The 19,583-nt window shown below is 52.7% G+C and overlaps 1 protein-coding gene across 3 annotated transcripts in view; it reads right to left on the bottom strand.

The window, feature by feature from the left end:
• MID2 (midline 2) overlaps positions 1 to 19,583 on the bottom strand; it is a 69,539-nt gene that overhangs the window by 25,503 nt on the left and 24,453 nt on the right. For all 3 annotated transcript variants that reach the window (XM_053955398.1, XM_053955397.1, XM_053955399.1), the window contains exon 3: positions 694 to 789. In XM_053955398.1, coding sequence (XP_053811373.1) covers positions 694 to 789 — 96 coding nt within the window. The remainder of the gene's footprint in view (positions 1 to 693; positions 790 to 19,583) is intronic.

The following is a 19,583-nucleotide window of genomic DNA, read 5'->3' on the forward strand; positions in this document are numbered from 1 at the left end:
TCCCTGCATCCCGCTGCAGCATTCCACCACAGCATCCCTCTATCTTACTCACAGCATCCTGAGGCAACATCTCCACATCCCACCACAGCATTCCAGCATCCTGCTGGCTGCTGGGCTTCGGGAAGTGCAGGGGAGGCACAGGACTTGCATGCCCTGCAAGGCCTGGGGTGCGAGGGTGAAGCAAACAACTGCTATGTTCTCTCAGGCACTGGCAAACTCCCCCTGGATCCATGGCAGCAGCCTGGGGTTTAGTTCTGCGGGAAGCTGGTGGTTCAAGGAATTGCTGCATGCTCGGTGTCACCCAGCTGAGGCCTCTTTGCAGGCTCAGTGTCATCCAGTTGATGAGCCTTGTTACAGGCTCAGTGTCACCTGGCTGAGCCCTGTTTTCACGCTCAGTTTCACTCAGTCTTCCACCAAAGGCAGCTGCTGCCCCCAGCACAGAGCAGTGGGCAGGTCTTCCTGCCTGGAGCAAGCTCTGCAGCCCATGTCTCTTCTCAGTGGCTCCCAATCATGACAACTCCTTCAGACCCCTGGGAACCATCCCTGTGTCCTCCACTGCTTGGGACTACCCCCACACTCATCTCTGCTCCCATGGGAGCCCCAGGAAGGGACTCTGGGATGATCCATGCATTGAGTCCCTAGAGCTGGAAGCTGCCCCAGGCACCTCCCCCAGTGCCCCCGGCCCTCACCCACCTCCACTTGCTGGCAGATCTGTATCAGCTTGGCCATCTGGTTTTCCAGTTCGCTGTTGCGTTTAACCAGGTTGGTGAGATTTGTCTCCAGGGTTTGCTGCAGGTCCAGAAATGGGAGAAAGAGGAAAAATACAGAGATCAGCAAAGCTGGAGTGTCCCCAGTCCCCTGCCAGCAGCTGAGACCCTCTGCCACCAAGCACACTGCCTGAGGGAGGGACACTGGAATAACTTTGGGCAAAGGCTCTGGGGGTCCTCGGCAGCTCCTGCCCATGCCAGAGGACTGTGCCATGAGGGAGACACTGAGCCCAACACCATGGTGACCCTGGGGTGTCACTAGCTGGAGAGGACAGCGTGGGTGTCTGCTCTTTGCCACTCCTCTGGAGAGCAAATTTTGGCTATTTTCATCATCAGTTTTGTTCTGCACAGGGTGAAGGACATGAACAAGAGCCTGATGAGCCATGGGAGAGGGATGTCTTCTCTGCCAACCACTTCAGCTGGAGCTACCACGGCACAGGCAAGGAGAGCTCAGCTGCACTGTGCTGGCTTTCATTCCCCAGCCACGCTGCCTTTTGCTCACCAGAGCAGATTTCAGCTGGCAGATTATGGCTAGTGGACTGCAGCCAGCAGATCACAGCCAGTGGATCTGGGCCAGAAGATCATGAGCAGTGGATCATGCCAGTGGATCCCAGCCAGCAGCTCTTGACCAGGAAGTCACAACCAGTGTATCGTGGCCAGCAGATCTCTGTCAGCAGATCACGACCTGAGAGGACAGGGATTCCTGGGCCTGCTTTGGTGCCCACAGGCTGCACTGCTCTGGGAGAAGGAGGGGATCCAGTGAAACACCAATGAAGACCCCACTTGAGGGGATATCGATATCCATGGCCACGGGGGGAACACAGTTTCTGGGTGTTAACAATTTCAGAGACACAGCATTGCCAGCTCCACGTGTGCTCTGATAACAGGAATGCTTTATAACAAAGCACTCGGTACCTGTTGCAGCGCTTGTCAGGAAATGATATCCTATTAATATTTTAAACTCCAGGGCTGGAAGAGGGTCCCTGAGGTGGTTCATTCATCTGCAGGTAGGAACTGCAGTCTGACGCCTTCATCTGACTCCAGCAGGCCTATAAACATGGCCCCTCTCCGTACACATGGGTAATTGGGGGCTACTGAGCCAGGAGAACTTGAATTACAGGCACGGAGCACAGGCAGAGCACTCATTCCTGAAAAACCACTGGCTCCTAAAATATCCTGAGCTTGTCTGCAACCCTGAAAATTGCTGGCCAAGGGCAAGTAAGGCAGAATGCAGGAACAGGCTGGAGAAATGGAATAAAACTGAGAGAGCCTTGGTTATGCCAGAAGGGTTTGCAGAGTGGGGCTGTATGGATAATGGAAAAGCCAGCTGCTCCCACCCCCCTCTCCTCATAGCCCAATATTATAAACATCATTTCACTACAGCAACAAACATTTCACTTGCTAATTGCCTCCCTCATCACCAGCGTGGCTGCACTGAGGTTGCAGCTTTGAACTCGCACCAATCTGCTTTAATCTTCCAGGCTGTGATGGAGGGCAGGGCGGGGGGTCTGAGGTACAGCTTTGAAGCACACGTGCCCACACCCAATTTGCAGCATCCAATTTTTCTAGGGGATGGTATCACTCCTCCCATCCACAAACACACGCAAACCCTGTCCCCAAGCACCAATCCCTTCATCACACATCCTCTGTGGCAATGCTGAGGCAATCAGACGTGCTATACTGGTGTCAGTGATGGTTCCACAGCCCTTTACTGCTCCCTTGCCCTCAGTGCACCCACAGACCCTCGCTGCCAATCCCTCTGCATCCCAGGAAAACATAGATGGAATGCTTCCATCTGTTTGATGTGCTGAAACAAATAAAATGGGTTTGAAGCCTGGATCACACCAGCTGGTTATTTTGTAGGTGTATATAAATTACAGCAATTATAGGGGTTGGGTTTTAATTGCTTTATAAAATGCCTGTAATTTCCCCAAACCTCCACCTTCTGTCCTGAAATACAAATAGGTGATTTCTCTACAACTGGGGAGACAAGTGAGAAAAAGTAACAAAGAGGCCTTGAGCAGGAGTCACTATGTGGGGAGAAGGGTCACCCAGGTCACCTAGGGACAGTGGGACCAGAGAGGGAAGTGCCCAGGCACCCTGGGACGGGGGCTGAACCTCCCCCATGCCGAGCGTTAAGCACCCACAGGATCAAACCTTCCCATGATGCCAACAGAGCAGCTCAGCACCTGCACCCCTTTACCTGCCACTCACCAGATACACAATAAATCCATTCCCACCCAGCCAGAGGAGAGCAAGCACTGACCTGCAAGTACTAATGCTCATGTTTGCTCAGTTATGGGCACAATGGGCAACAACTCGATTTTCTTTTTCCTCCAAATACCAAACAAGCAGTTGAACTAAACATAGATTTATTTCTCTGTTTGAAGAAGGCATCAAGGTTGCAGGCTCAAGACAACTTCAGGAACTAAATACGTGGTGTCCTCCTGGTCCCTGTGCTCATCAAACACGACCTTGCCTGTGCCTGGCCACAGTTGCCCTCCACAGCCGGTCCCCAGCCCATCCACCAGTCTGGCAGCTGGTTCACTCTGAGAAATGCTGGCAGCCTTGTGGCTTTAACCAGCTGAGAGATGGAACAGAGCAGGCTCTGAGCCCCAAGCAGGTGGCCAACGAACAGGCTCCACACATCACACAGACCTGAGGGGGGTCCAAGTCCCCAGGGGTTTGGGTCACGCAAGCCTCAGATCTCCTCCAGTGGCAAGAACCTGTGGGTGTGGGCTGGGAGGACCTGGAGAACCCTGGAGCTGGGGAAAGCCCTAGGCTAGGGACAGGAATGCAGGGGTGGTAGGTGGCTGCTGCCATCCCTCAGAGCTGCTCTGAGGGGCAAGAGACTCAGCCTGGCACGACGGCACAGAGGGTGTCCTTTGGCTCTGCCTTAGCCCAGACAGGTTTCTGCATTTATCTTCATGGAAAGGCAGCCAAAACTGGAGAGTGATACTTCCAACGATTCACTCAAGGCTTTTCTCATTGCCCCTGTTCATCTATGATCACTTCCAATAACAGAGGCCAATCCCTGCCCTGATCCTCCTGTGCACCACAAACACATATCATGTGTGCATCCACAAACCCACGTGCAGGCACACAGGCACCAAGTCAAACCCACTCCAAAATGCTCCCTGCATGCCAAAGTGGCAGAAAAACCAGTTCCTGGAAGCCACCAACATTCACCAGCCTCACCTGATCAGGGCAGGGGGATGAGCCCCTGCAGCAGCCATCTGGGATTGCTGCCACGTTGAGGACACACAGTGAAGCCCTCGGGGCTGAGGATGTGCTGCCAGGTCCCAGCACGGGCAGGATTCCTGCTGGGTGTCCTCTGACTTGTTTTGGAGCAGCACAGGGAAGCCAGATGTCACCAGGACATTGCCCAGGGCATCAGGAGTATGCCATGGAGCTCCTGAGGGAGCTACTCATTTTTTTAAACCTCAACACTGTTGATAGCATCAGCAGAATCACACTGGAGATGTGGGAACCTCCACCCCCTGTTGCTGGCCAAAACACTGCTCTGCACTGAGCTCCTGGCCCAGGCACCCACTGTGGGGATGATGGAATTGACGTGTCAGTCAGGAATGCTGGGGCAGCTTCCTGGGGAAGCAGCAGCTCGACATGGTAACCTCCAGGCAGCTCCCACCAGGGTCATTCCAGCCCCATCTGCTCTGGAGGGGTTTTGGAGCAGGACAGTGACAGTGGGGTTGGTACAGCATCCTCCCACTCCACTGGCAGCTGCCTCTGCACTGCCCAACTAAAATCACAGAGGTTTGGAAGGGACCATAAAGCTCATCTTATACAACCCCTGCCATAGGCAGGGACACCTTCCACTATCCCAGGGTGCTCCAAGCCCTGTCCAACCTGGCCTTGGATACTTCCAAGGCAATGACAGCACTGCTCAGATCAGGTTCCTCTCAGTGGCCACAGCAGGTCCAGAGCCTGGCATTGCTCCCATGCCAGCAGATGCTCCCACTCCCACCTCCCATGGCTGCACAGAACATGGCACTGCTCACTGCCAGCCCTGGCAGCAGCACATCCAGGTGATTCAAACTAGAAGAGGGAAGTTTAGGTTAGGTATATGGAAGACATTCTTCCCTGTGAGGATGGGCAGGCCCTGGTCCAGGTGCCCAGAGCAGCTGGGGCTGCCCCTGGATCCCTGGCAGTGTCCAAGGCCAGGTTGGACACTGGGGCTTGGAGCAGCCTGGAATAGTGGAAGGTGTCCCTGCTCAGGAAAAGGAGTATAACAAGATGAGCTTAAAGTCTCCTTTAAGCCAAACCATTCTGTGATTCCACAATTCTATGTTTAGAGTAAATTCCCACCACCAAGGAAAAAAAAAAAAACAACTTTGGGGAAAAATATGTAAAGCCAGTCAGCTACTGGGCTTTGCTCAGAGAATGCCCCTAGACAATGGGACAAGTGACAAAGGGACATGGCTGAGCTGTCATGTGTGACATTAATGCATTTTAAGTCACTTTGGAGTCAAAGAGACTGAGTATGAGCTGAAACCTCTGCCAGCATTCGGGGCTGCTGTCGCCCCACTGGCAGAGCTGACCTAGAAACCAAGAGGCTCTGCACGCCATGGGGGTGGGGGGCTCTGATGGTGCTGAAGAGGCAAGAGCCAGAGCCTGAGCCAGGCAAAGAGGCTCTGGCAGTGACCCCCGGCATGGAGGGGATGAGGACCAGGGGGATGCACTTGACCAACACACACCCGAGGGTGCGGCAACATGCCCCGTGTCCCCTGATCAATAAAAGAGCAGTAAAAGAGCAGCTCCAAATCCATTAATCACATTTAATCCCTGATGATCTGTTAGGCTTCAACCCTGACTTGCTCTTTCTATGCTCACCTTCAGTTGGGAAGCAACTCCGGAGGGCTCCCAATGGGGAGTAGGGCTAGGGATGCAGGTGGCACAGGGGTAGGTTTGTCACAGCCAGGGCTCCCAGCCACACCCACCATGAGCCCTGTGGTGGGAGTCACCCATGCTACATGGGCACACAGTGCTCCAGCCTTGTCCCTGGTGCCCAGCCTGGGGGTGGCCCCAGCCCCTCCCCTTCACCTCACAGGAAGCACAGAGTAATCCCAGCCTGGCAAGACATAAGGCTGGATCCTGCCAACAGTGGCGTAAATCCACCACTTCAGTGGCCATGCTCCAATTTGTAAATGGGACGAAAGAAAGGAAGGAACTGTCAAGAGCCCATAGGAGCAGCTGTGCTGGGCTGAGCAGGGATTGGGGGGGCAGGCAGGCAGGTGGGATCCATGCTCCTCCACACAGCATTCCAGTGTGGGCTGCATCAGTACATACTGTGTCTTGTGTTTCCTTGGGAATTTAAATTGAGGAGAGAAAAACTAAAGCAGAAAAACTCAAGCAATCAGGGTGAGCTGAGTATGGGATTTGCAGCCGCTGCACGTGCTGCTGCCGAATCAGCACATCCCAGATTTGTGTCTTGTCGGCTCTTCTTCAGCATCTTCTCTTGGGCTGAGCCAACCTGCCTGGTTTTGGGGAGCAAACCTGTTGCTTATCCCACCACATGAGCTAAAAGCACACTCCGGATCTGTCGTGCAGCTGCCTCACCCATGGGGAGGTGTCACTCATACCCACACTCCTATGGGACACCATTACCAGCGCCACACATCTTTGGCAGCTCCAGCACTGAATTACAGAGCTCCTCCCTTTCTAGGGTACATCTCAACTGAAGAAATGAGAGGGACAGAAATGGCTGCAGGTAAAACCTGCTCCATCACCTGCCAGTGGAGCAACCTAGGGTCCCACTCACCTCCTCCCAATGCCTCACTCTTGGGCCTCTGTTACCCAGGAATGTGACCAGATGTTCCTGCTCCTATGGACAGCCTGAGGGCTGGGGAGTGCTGCTAGCTCTCCTGGAAATCAAAGCTGTCCTGGGGAAAAGTCCCAAGGGGGGAAAGTCACACAAATTAGTTTAATGTTGTTGTTTCTCCAAAGTTGCTGATTAGTTGCAGACCTGGTCTGAGCATTGTTTTGGCAGGGTTTGTGTCTGGCTGCCTGGTGCAGCTCCAGGGTGCGCATTCCCTGTTCCTCGTTTAATCCTGTCCCTGTGCTACTTAACAGCAGCAGGGGTTTTGCTTCCAAAAGTATTCCTTCAGGCAAAATACTGTAAGAGCCCGAAAACCTGGAAGTCCTTGGCACGGGCTGTCCTCCCCAGTGCAGGGAGAAGAGAAATGGCTGGCAGTGGGAGAGAGCCTCTGCAGCTGGAGCTCGGCACGCACGCGACGTGCCATGGGATGAGCTGTTCCTTGGCACACCACACTGGGCTGCTGTGGCAAAAAACACACACAGGTAACCAGGGGGACACCAAACCACAGCGGAAATGCCAGGAGTAGATGCATCTCGTTACCTGTCTAACAATGCTGGCGGCACAGATGCGTGGGGACACTGCTCCTTCAGGCTCGGCTCATCCCAGCAGGCAGGGCTGCCTGCCCCAGTGCATCACAGGGCTTGGTGCACACGCAGTTTATCACAAGGCTGTGTTTTTATGGTCTCTCTGTCTCCCAGCAGGAGGCTCCAGCATGTCTGTCAAAGTGTGTTACCCCCCACACAGGAATTCTACTTCTCAAAACAGGCAGAGGATGAACAAAACTTGGCATAATAAATGGAGCTTTCCCACACTGATGTTCTTAGCATTCCCAGCTGTGAGGTCACTGAGCACAAGTATTCCTCCTCACCAAATCTTCTGGTTTTAACACTTTCCTCCCAACAGCCTTTTTCCTGGCTATGAGAAAAAGGATGGGAATAAGGTAGCTGACACCCTCCCTGTTAGGGGGTTACCAGACCTTCTCCTACATCGTAAGTGTACGGCTCCACCAGGAAGTCAGCACAAGGCAGAAACCCGGCAAAGCACAGCACATTTCTGCATTTCCTGAAACTGGAAGGGAAAACCAGGAGCTGCCCAAAGACAAGTTCAGCTTCCACACTTCCACCAAATACACTTCCAGTAGAGGCAGGTTCCCTTCATTCCTGTGACAGCTTTTGGGTGTTCCCTCTCCTGCATCCTTCCTTATCAACCAAGACATTTTGGGACAGATCCTGACGCCCACTTCCAGGCCATGGAGAGGCAGGACATGTGGAAGGTCAGCCCCTGGGCCCCAGCCCCCCCAGCAGTCAGAGGGCACATGTGAGGCACACGGCTGCTGGAGCACCAGGCATCCCCCCAGCCCAGGGAACTCCTGTGAACAAGCCAGGTGGCAGCAGCTCTCACAGGACACCCAACGGCCTGGAGAGGACATTTTAATACCACCCTGCACTGCCTGCTGCCTCGATGGGTATGATGGGGCCAGCAGCACCCAAGTCAGCTGTTTGCATCTGAGCAGGTCCCCCCACTCCCCAGGCACTCAGCAGAATCAGTGAATCCCAGAATGGTTTGGGTTGGGAGGGACCTTAAAGCTGATCCAATGCCACCCTCTGCCATGGGCAGGAACACCTTCCACTAGACCAGGTTGCTCCAAGCCCCTGGCCTTGAACACTTCCAGGGATGGGGCAGCCTCTGGGCATCACAGAGGTTCATCCTGGCAGAAATGTGTATGGCTGATTTAGGTCCTTCAGTCTTTACATCCTTCAATCTCTCCAAAGCCATTCTTCTCCGCTTGCATATTGTCCTGGTTTTCTGTACCATTACAGAAGTATTGAAAATTGTTTAAATATTTTATTATATTTGTCCTCACTGTGACAAGCCAGTTTTTTTTTCCTGAAGTCATCTAAGCATGATCTGCTTGTCGGAGCTGTCCTAGTTAAACACCGAGATTTTACTCCCCAGTTCAGGCCGTGTGTTTTTCAGCTTAAAAGAATGTGATTTTCAGCGATCGTATTAAATGTGCTACATTTGCTATAAAAAATTCCCAAACTACAGCGAGCCTGGAGCGTATTTGTGCATTTCCAACTATTTTAATTTATTCCTTTAAAAAGACAGAGTAGAAGGAAAAGATTTCCAGTGCTCCAAGCAATGCCTTTTTCCAGGAATTTTTCTCCAGTGAGTAATTCCTGGTTCCTTCCAAACCAGGAGTTATAGAGGGGTCATTTTCTGATGCTCTGCTGTAAGAACCACCACAGCTGCACAGCCTGAGGGGTAGAAGGGCTGGGGAACAGCTCCCCATTTCCCCTCTTTGAGTTCACTCTAGGATGGGTGATGGTGAGCAAAAGAAGCCAGTGCTGGCAGCCCCAGAGCTCCCCACCAGCTGTGGTCCCCCCCACCGGCTCCAGAAAACCCCAGGGCTCATTTTGGGAGGAACCCAGGAAGCAGCTCTGTTATCCTCAATGGAGCTGAATGTCACTGGAATTCCTCCTTCCCTTAAAAATCCCTTCTGTCAGAAAAATAAGCCATTAACAATGATCCTATTTTATTCTGCCACAGTGATTAAACCACAAAACTTGAGGAAAGAGAGAAAAAAACTGAAAGGAGACGCTGCAGATGTCCACCTGCTCCTTCAGTCTCAACCTTCCAGCCTTCCATCCTCTCGGGTCTCTGTCTCTCCTGTGCAGCAAAAGGGACTCATTTGTCACCCCTTTGGGTCACTGTGGCCTTGGGGATGATGCCCAAAGCCTCCCTGCACAGGAGGATCGTTCTGTGGAGGCTGCAAGGGAGCAAGTTCCTTCTGCCTCTTGGGGCTCCTGCTGCTGGAGCTGTAGGATCCAAGTGCTGGCAGCAGTGTAGCTCCTTCCCAAGATCCTCACTGTCCTAAGGACACCCAAGTGAACAAATCCTTGTTGCACACCCTGCCAGATCTGGGGTCTGCAAGATACCCAGGGGTGGATGGCTCACAGGGTCCCATGCACAGTGAGCTCCACCAGCAGCATTTTGGGAGAGAGCAGCCCAGCAAGCCCTAGGGCAAGGTCAAGCAGGAGTCACCCACAGCCCTGGGAAGACAAAGATTCCAAAGGACAGGCACAACCCACAGCCTGAAACACAGAGCAACAGTCTCAGGCATGGGGCAGGATTAGAAACCAGAACACACCACGTACCTGGAGGGGCTGTCAGAAGGCAGAGGGACAACCAGAGGACAAACCAACAACAACACAGCTCAAGGAGAGATCAGACCATGAGACATCTTGAGAGCCCCACATTTGAGGATCAGCTGTCAGGCATAAGCCAGCACCCTGGCACTGCTGGCTCTGCAGCCAAAGTGAACAAAACCCTTTAAAAGTATAAAAGACAGATAAAGCCTCATTCCATAAATATGTATATCCTCTTGGAAGAGTTGACTAGTGGAAAGAAGATGCATCTTTTGAATGAGTTCTATGAATACATGGTAGGCAAAGAACACCATCAAAGTTTTCCTCAAAAGAGAGGAATGGAGAGGAAAGGAGAGGAGGGTAGGGGAGGGAAGAGGAGGGCAGGTAAAAGGAAGGAAGGACAGGGCAGGGAAAAGCAGGGCAGGGCAGGGCAAGACACTACTACAGTGAACAGCAGTCTCCAGGGGTGCTCTAAGGACACTGCAATCATGTTAACTGCTCTTGCTGCAGGTAACTGTCTGGCTGGGAAGAGCCTTTTGGAATACTCTCAGGGTGTGTGAGAATTCAGAGATGGAATTTCCAGGGAAAAAGCCTGACACATACTGATGTGAGGTACAAAGATGCGTCTGAATAGCACGAGATTCAGTGTCACCAACAATTACTAAAGGCAGAAGAGGACAAACTCAGAAAGAGCATCAACAAGCACTTTTTCCATTAAAGTTTCCTCTTCATCCTCTGGGCCTCTGTTGTGTGATTCACAACCAGGAGTTTCATTAGGCAAAGCCCTGTGATATGGGATGTGTTCTCAGGAGCCATGGAACCACCCCATGGGCACCTGTGACACCTGGCTCAGAGCATGGCTGGGGTTCCACAGGCTCCGACAGCTTTTCCAAGCAGCAATATAATCTCAGGGGCACAAACACCCATCTGAGGCTGCTAAAGGAAATCTGGGATTTGGCAAGTCATTTATGCAAATTCCTATCTGCACTTAATAAACAACCAAGCGTCTGTGGCAGAAATGAAGAGATGCAATTCAAAGGGAATGCACTGAGCAGGGAGTTTAGTGCTAGAGAGAAACTCATGGAAGATTCATACACTCCCAAAGAACATCTGGTTCCATTCAACATCAAAAAAGCTACTTTGCGATTTTCACCAGATAATGGGTTTATCAAAGATTTACTAATCACTTCATTCAATTCCTATCTCACCTCCAAACCAAATTAGCAAAATTTAAGCAAAAAGTAAGGAAGAGTTCTGAAGAAGGTACCTGTTCCCCACCTCCTCACTATCTGGGCTGCACATCAAGATTGAGATCTGGCTGCTCCCAAACTGAATGGGAAACACAAAGTGGCTGCGAAGCAGAATTCACACCTAAACACCGGGAAGAAATTGTTTGAATTACAAATACAAAATTAGCTGGAAAGTGAAGCTAAAGCTCCTGCATTTTAACTTATGGCAGGAGTCATAGGAGATCATGCTGCAGGGATCAGTCAGACCTGGCACCAGAGGTCGGTGACAAGTGACAGGAGTGACATCAAGCCTGACTTGTGCTGTGAGCATGGCACAGGATTTGGCTTTACTGAGCCAAAACACTGCAGAACACAGTTTTCATCTAAAATATTAATGGGCAATAAATGCATAAATTATGTCTGCAAATGGTTCAGGCTCCAGCCCGCCTGTTTGTCCCAGTCTGTGGTTTGTTTGGTGTCTCATCCTCCTCATGCTTCTACTGCCTCTACCAGCACCTCACTGTTACCTGCCATGGCACTGGCATCCAGCTCCTGTCCCTATGAATTATTTCTCAGTTCCTCCATCTGGGAGCTGTGTATAGGCAGAGCCTGAAATCAGACAATCCATGCTGGAATGAGATGAGATGAGAGCTGGAAGTGGATGGAGAATGAGGGCCAGGGAGGAGGAGGAGGAAGACAAAGAGGTTGTGCTGGGTGACAATGTCAAAGGACAGGGAGAGACCATCCGATAGGAAAAGCTCAGTAAGAAACTCAAAGGGAAGGAAACCACCGTGCCTACATTCATCTCTGGGGCTGTGAGATGCATCTCGGGGCTGTTACACCCATCTTGGGACTGTGACAACCATCTCTGGGCTGTGACACCCACCTGTGGGCTGTGACAGCATTTCCGGGGGTGAAACACCTCTCTGGAAGATGTGACACCCGTCTCTGGGCTGAAACACCCATCCCATCTCTGGGTGCCTCCCGCCAGCAGGAACTGAGTTGGGCAGCCATCTGCCCCAAAGAGCAGAACCATCTGCCCCAGAGAGCCCCCTCCCAGCATGACACAGGGCAAGTAAGTCATTGCCAAGACTCCTGAATATGACTCCCTCAGCCCTCCTTTTTCACAGCTTCCCCACCCCACACTCCCCATCAGGGGCTTGTGCTGGAAAGGGGCCCGGAGCTGGCTGCCAATGCCTGATAACAGAACACAGAGCCCACGCCCGGGAGCCTTCCTTCTCCCAGCATGCCCTGAAAATTCATCTTCCAGCTCCGATGATCAAACAAACTGATCAAAGGCTCCAGCAGCTGGATTTTAATTCCCTGTTGATCCAGCTCCTGCGCACACTCAGGAGCCTTTTTCGTTCCTTTCCCCATCTCTGCAGCAGCAGGCAGAGGAGCTGGAGCCTCGGGACAGTCAGCTGAGGCAGAACAGCAGGCGGGAGAGTGTCAGCAATCACACGCATCTCTTCCCCTGTCCCATATTGAAGGATTCTTTGCAGTTTAAAACCTTTTCCAGGCAAAATACCAGAGAAGCTCCTGCTGATGCCAGAGCAAAGATCTACTTGCTTTATTTTGGGGGGCAGGATCTTCCAAAGATTCCCTCCCTTCTGAGGGAGAGTCTGATGGACAGGAAACCCCCAAAACGGGGAAGATTTCCCAGAGAAACAACACTTGGTTGCATCACTCTCAAAAGCTTGGGCATGTGGGGACAGTTTGCTAATGAGGATTGCAGCGATTAGGAGCATCAAATTATCTTCTGCAGCACACAACAAACAATGCTAATGGTGGGATAATGTCAGGCAGAATCACAGTGGATTGGAACAGCACTGAAAGCACATGTTAAGCAGACATATAATTACCACTGTGGTGCCTCGATAATATTAATAATGCTGCTAATTAGACTGATATAAATAGCAAGATTAATTGTCACAAAACTTCAGTGTCAGGGTTGAAAGGCAGCTGCAAACCTTGCACTTGTGTCAGCTCTCGCGCACCGGGTCCATAAGAGACAGCACCCAGCACTGATGGTACCCAGAGATTCCTGGTTGCACCTGGTGGCACCAGGCAGCACCTGGCCCTGATGGAGGGAGCCGGCATGAGGCAGGCAGCAGCAGCAGGAAGACACTGCCCAGCACAGAAAGGCCTCACAAAGAGCAACACAAAGGCCTCCCTATCCCAAAGACGCCTGAACACCCCAAGGACAGCCAGGATGACCCTGAAGCATGTCCCGACGCAGCAACCTTATTTTTTCTGGATTTTCAAGGGAACAGCCTGTCTGAAGGAAAGAACCTATTACTTTCCCTTAATACCTTGAAGACAAAGGAGAGTAGCATTGGGAGCCATTGATGAAAGTGTTCTTCCACTGGGGCCTTGCTATGTTCCTGTTCCTTCTGAGTAAGAAGAGCCCCCCAAGGATGGTTTAGAAACCCACATCCTACTGCTGGGAAAGGCAGAACAGAAGTAAATGGGGACAATTAAGCCAAATGTGTCCTATGGCAGACCTCCTCTCTCATCCACAGTTGTCTCCTGCTGTGAGAGGCTGGCATGGAGCAGCACCAGGCATGGACTGGAGGGTGACACCACAACCTGGGTCTCCCTTCCTCGCCTCCCCTGGCAGAAGAACGAATTTGGACGGAAATAGCGGAGGAGCTGGCCAGAAGGGGTGGGTCCCTTCCAACTCAGGATATTCTGGGATCCTATGAAGTGCAAAGCCCGTGGAGACTGCCGCATAAATAACCTCCTCCCAAACTCCTGCTTTGTGTGGGACGTGCCTGCACTGAACCAACTTTTCCACCTTCTCAGCACCAGCACGGTGTAAGAGCTGCCGGGGGCATGTTCATCCCCATCTTCAGCTGGGCCATCCCACATTTCCTGGGGAACCTGCCCTGAGTTTCTCCCTGGCTGGCTCTGAGCCACACTGAGGGGAGTGGGAGCTGCTTGGCTGGGTGAGCTCTGTGGGTGTTCCGGGCTCCCTGCCCCAGCACCTGGCTGCGGGGGCAGCAGGCAGATCCTGGGAACGTGGGGAGCTGGCATGGGGAGCGCTCCCCGCTCCTGGCCCAGCCATGCCTGGGCTGGCAGGTCTCGGTGTGGGCGCTGCCAAAGTGCGCAGCAGGACGCAAACCCCTGGGTTTCTCTGGGAAGTAGAACCAACACGCCAACAACTGCCTGGGATGGGGCTTATTTTGGCTGATTCGTTGCTTATGTAAAGCCACGGGTGAGACTGTTCAAACCAGCGCTGGAGATGCTGAGATAGATGCACTTGGTACAAACTGAGCCTCGGGGTGAATGTGCCAACACTGGAGAAGGCTTTAACCCCTTGTGCACAGGCAAGCAGAGAGTCCCAGTCCTTCTGCCTTTACCCCTTTGCTCTTTTGCTTCTGGAAAAGTAAACAAAATGCCTAAACCTACCGAAAAATCACCAAAACCATCACCAAGCAATGGCACAAACAGCATTTTCAGAGTTTCTTCTGTGGCAAGAGCCTTGGCACTGCTTGGGGACTCCTTTTGCCCCTGCAATGCATGGGGTGCTGGTGCTAGCGGGGACTTGGCAGAGATGTGGAGGCGACACTGAACTTCCAAAGCCTTTGTATCCCAGAGTCCCACCAGACCAAGTGGCACTGTGGGTGCCACAGAAATCCTGGGCCAGCAAAGCCTGTGCATTTGCCCCTGCACAGTCAGGGCGCCACTGGTGACTCCGATGGGTTGAGGCCCAGAGCAGCCCATGGGTCCGAGCCCACGGCCTCCTCCAGCACATCCAAACACTCTCCTGGGCTGCCCCGGCACAACGCCAGTGCCAGCTTATCCAGCACATCTTGGGCACCAGCCCCACGGATTGCTCAAGCTCCAATGTCTTACGGCAATGGGCACGAGAGAAAATGCCTGAACACGTTTTCCCTCCTGGAGCAAACAGCCCTGCCCACTGTGGCTGCCCTGGGGCAGGCGACACTGGTGCTGCTGGCAGGTGCCCCAAGGCGCCCGCAGGCAGCGGCTCAGGGCAGAGCAGAGGGAGCCCACATGCCCAGCCCTGCCTCCAGCCAGCCCTGTTGCCCTCCTCGCCCCCCCCAGAACAATGGCCATATGCCAGCCAGTGGCACCGAGCAACCCAGGAGCTCCCTACACTGTGCCATGCCGCTGCCCAAGCCTCTCTGCAGACCACCTTCGGGAACGAGACCGGGAATCAACCCAAGGCAGACTTTTCCAAAAGTTACAACATCTGGGAAGAGCGGAGGGGAGGGACCACTGGAGCCTTTGTGCTGAGCACAGGGTAAGTGCTCATGCCAAAACCTGCTCCAGCTGCTTCTAACTTGACTAAAGCTGCACTCAGTGAAGTGTAAAACTCCCACCAGCCCTTGCTCACTGTTCCAGAAAAAGCCCATCCATTTCTGATTAAAGGAAAAGTCTCCTTCCCTCCTGTACCCTAGGAAGGAAACAGATCTGCTCTATGATACAGCCAGTAAAGGGGAGCTTCAAGCATTGTAGGCAGGACCCCAGGGCCACCCACGGACCCTCGAGGGGGTTGATAAGGGGGCAGTGTTGCTGTCACCCCCTCCTCACAAATGCAGACCATCTCCAGAGGCACAAGGTTTCCCAGCGTGGACCAAGAGCATCCAGCTGTTTCCCTGGGAGAGCCCTGGGTCTGGCTGGAGCCACTATCACTGGCATGCAGCAGCAAGACACGGGCTCTTGAGGGGCAAGCAGCAGCCCCCAGGCAGCCCCTGCCCCTGGGCCCCCCTGCCAGCCCCTGCCTATCAACCCTGGCTGCTCAGCACAGGCCTTCCATTCCATCCCAGTGAGTCAGAGCCCGAGGGAGTCATGAGGCTCCCTGGAAAATCCCAAGAGTTTCAGAAAATAAACAAACACCTTGTGGGTTCACTTTGTTTTTTTTTATTTTTCCCCAAGCCTTTGGAGTGGATTTGAGTCAATGTTTGAGCTTCTCTCCAAAGTCTCAGCATAACACACATACCAGTCCTGGGATGCTTGGTTTGACATGATTTTGATTTCACATCCCCTCTCCTCCCAAAGGAGGGGCTTCCCAAATCCCCTGGGACAGCTGGGATGGTGCTTGAACCAGAGGCACCCTTCAGCCCAGTAAGTCCCACTGGGGCCTGGCTTGGAGGGCAGCAGACTGGCATCAGCAGCACAGGGAGCTGCACAGAGCATCCCAGCTCCTTGGGGTCTTGGCCTGACTCCCAACTCCCAATGGAAGGGACAGTCTGGGAACCCCTAAGGTCCCTGCAGCAGCTCCCTACGAAGTTCAGCATTTGAGCTACACCTCAGGAGGACTATGCACATGGAAGGAAGAACAGGAATTCCCACATCCAGGAAAATCGCAGCCTCACCTCTTTGTACCCTTTGCCACCACACCAGGAGCTCAGCTGTATCAGCCAAAACCCTTGGGCCATTCTCTGCAGCAGATCCTGAGTTATTATAATGACAGGAATCCTGCTCCCTGCTTGCTCCTGACCCCTTCCCTGCCCGCTTCTCCTGCCCGCTCCTCCTGCCCGCTCCTGGCCCCATCTGGCTCCAGCAGTCCCCTTCCTGCTCATCCACCAATGGGTCAAAAGACTCTTTCAACACTGAACGGTGTCAAGGCACAAGAGTAACCCTCCCACACCGTTCCCCCTGGCAGACCCCAACCCTGAGGGTCACTCACTGAACCTTGATCTAATTTGCTTTTCCTCCCTTTCTTCCCCCTGTTAGTCCCCTCATCTTTCTTTAGAGACCATCTTTGCCAGTGGGAACTTTTTGTTCCCTCTGGCGCCACAGATTTATGTGCTGGCAGGGCTGCTGCGAGCAGCAGCTTCCACGAGAGGCCTTGGCCTGGGCTCTGAAACAGCCCCATTAGAATTTAATTTCTCATTTTTGATTGCGGTGTTTTACAACAGTTAAAAAGTAGCTTTTGAGCACTAAATAACTCACCACAGATCATACTAGAGGTGTGCAGGATCCCTTCACTTCCCCAAGGTTACACAAAGCTCAGCCGTGGGCAACTTGAACAATTTACTGCCTGGCTGGGCATGACTTGGATTTAAATTATTCCAAAACCGTCACATTTATTACTCTCTATTCTCCTTAATTTTCCCCGCTCTCCCTGTGCCTCAGCCCAGCAGTGAATGGAGCTCAGTGCCAGAGCTGCCTCTCCGCGGGACCCCCAGGCACCCCCTGTTCTGCTCTGCTCACACCCAGTGCGGAAGAAAGGATGGGAAACCCCCCAGCCTGGCCCCTGCAGCCCAACCTGGGGGCAGGTGGGGCAGGAGAAAAGCCCCTCCTACCTTCCTGCTGCCCAGAACAGGAAGGGTGTGGTTCCCCCATCAGCTTCCATGTCTCTTTCTCAAGGCTCTGGTCCCATATAAAAGGGGCTTTGTCCCTGCTGCTGTATTAGAACCATGGAAGGGTTTGGGAGGACATGGGTTAGTGATGAACAAGGTGCTGGTGCTGGCTGATGGCTGGACTCAATCTTGAAGGGCTTTTCCAACCTGAAGGAGTCCATGATTCAGTGTCTCAAACCCCACACTCGGAGTTTTGACCCAAATGCACCGCTCAGCCCACGCCCCTCAGAGCAGAGCCATCACCCAGGAGCTGCCCATGCATTGCATTAATTAATCCTGAGGAGAATATAAAATAACTCAGCATCAATCTGAGGCACAACCCCCATCTGGCACAGCCTCCAAACAGAACCCAGAAACAAAGCAAGAGAGAATAAAAAAAAAAAAAAAAGGAAAAAGAAAAACTGGAAAGAAAATGGATTAAACCCCAGAGTTCAGGGAGTGACATGTTTAATTGCTAATGTGGCTTTGGGATTATTCTTTTTTAAGGCTTTTTTACCAGCCCAGCTGGTGTCATTCTCTAATACCCAGCAAGCAGCAAACAGATTGTGGGAGATGAGTTGTGCTCTCGCTGTGCTTTACTGCTAATAAATAAATAAATAAATAAATAAATACAGATCAAATGAGTGAAAAAAACCCTTCTGGTAATTTTTTTCCCTTCTGTTTCCCAACTGGTCCCAAACATATTTCCTGCTGAGACTGACAAGGAACACTGTGAAATTCAGAATCACAGCTTTAAAAACCGAGTGGCATCAGATGAAACAGAAATGCTGGGTTTGAGCAAGGGAAGAAGGGGTTGAGCAAACACGGTCCAGGGCAGAGGCCTGGCCTTCCCAAGGCAGGGGCATTGCAAGGGGTGAAGGGGGTCCCTGCTGAGGATGGAGGCCTCAGCCTCCCTGGGACCAGCCCCAGGCTGTGCCACACTCCTTCACCCTCTTCCCAGTCCTAAACTTTAATAGATTTTTTCTCAGTGGCCACACTATCACTGTGTGGGAAGGGAAACAAGAAATTTCCCTCTCATTTCATCAGGAAAAACAGATAAAAATGAGCTCAAGACAATAATTTCTCTTCTTCCAGGGCGTAACAACCACGCTACACCTGAGGCAGATTGCAGGGCTCAGAAATGGTGATGAGGAGGAGGAACACAGATGCCCAAACTGTGGGTCCTGGCAGCACTTGCCACCCCCAAAACCACCAGCAGAGCCGTGGGGATGTACTGCTGGGAATGCTGCCTACAGGGTGGGCTTCCCTGAGGGGTGCTTGGGAGATGTGCCCAAGGAAAGCCTGAACATACAGAAGACCAAGAAATAAATAACCAGCACTTTGTCTTCAGCAGAAGCATCAGCTAAAGGACCAACACCAGATTCCTCTCTGAGCACTGCTCTGGTCCCCAGCAACTGGCACTCCTTGGCATTAGCAAGCCCAGCATGGCCCATGGGCATGCTCTTAGGGAAGACAGAGAGCATTCCCAAGGGAAATACTCTGACCCCTTGGGTGAGAGGCTGTTCCCAAAGGAAATGCTCTGACCCCTCAGGTGGAGAAGCTGGCACATCACAGCTCACACCTGGGACTGGACAAACTGCTGCAAATTGGGAAACTTCAGCCTCGCACACATCACCTGTAGCCCGGCTCTGCTAAAAATTCACCCTTTAGTCTTGTGACTTGTAAGATTAAGGCAAAACCCCAGGACTCCTCCATCCCAAATGGAATAGCACCAGCCCCCTCTGAGCCCATGGCACTGTGAAGTGACCCACAGCAGCTGTGAATCTCCCCTGCCTCTGATGCACAGCTCAGAGCTGGTATTCCAAAGGGCCAGGAAGCCCAGGAGCATCCAGGAGCGATGTGCCCCTGGGATGTCATCAAAGCAGGGGCTTGCCAAGGCCCACAGCAGTGTGATGCCATGTGGAAGCCAGACCACAGATACACACAGGCTGTGGGAGTGGGCAGAGCCTGACCTTGCCTGCTGAGAGGACACTGCATCCCATGCCCTGCTCCATGGCCCCTGGAGATGGGCTGAGTCCTTGGTTTACTCAGCTTGCCTAAGTCACACCACTTCCAGAGCCTCCTGAGCTGGAGGGGGTGGCTGTGACAGTAGGAATTGTAACCCCTTGGCTTTTGCCAGTAGATTGCTGCTTCCCGAGGGGCTGGGGAAGAGATGCCACTGCATCCTTTTCTCCAGCCCTGCCACTGGAGGACAATACCTCATGATCCCTGTACTGGTGCCTGAGAGTGTCTGGGAGGAGAACGCAATGTATGTCCCACCTCCACCTCTG

This window comes from Vidua chalybeata, chromosome 14, assembly GCF_026979565.1.
Source record: "Vidua chalybeata isolate OUT-0048 chromosome 14, bVidCha1 merged haplotype, whole genome shotgun sequence".
Classification (NCBI taxonomy): domain Eukaryota; kingdom Metazoa; phylum Chordata; class Aves; order Passeriformes; family Viduidae; genus Vidua; species Vidua chalybeata.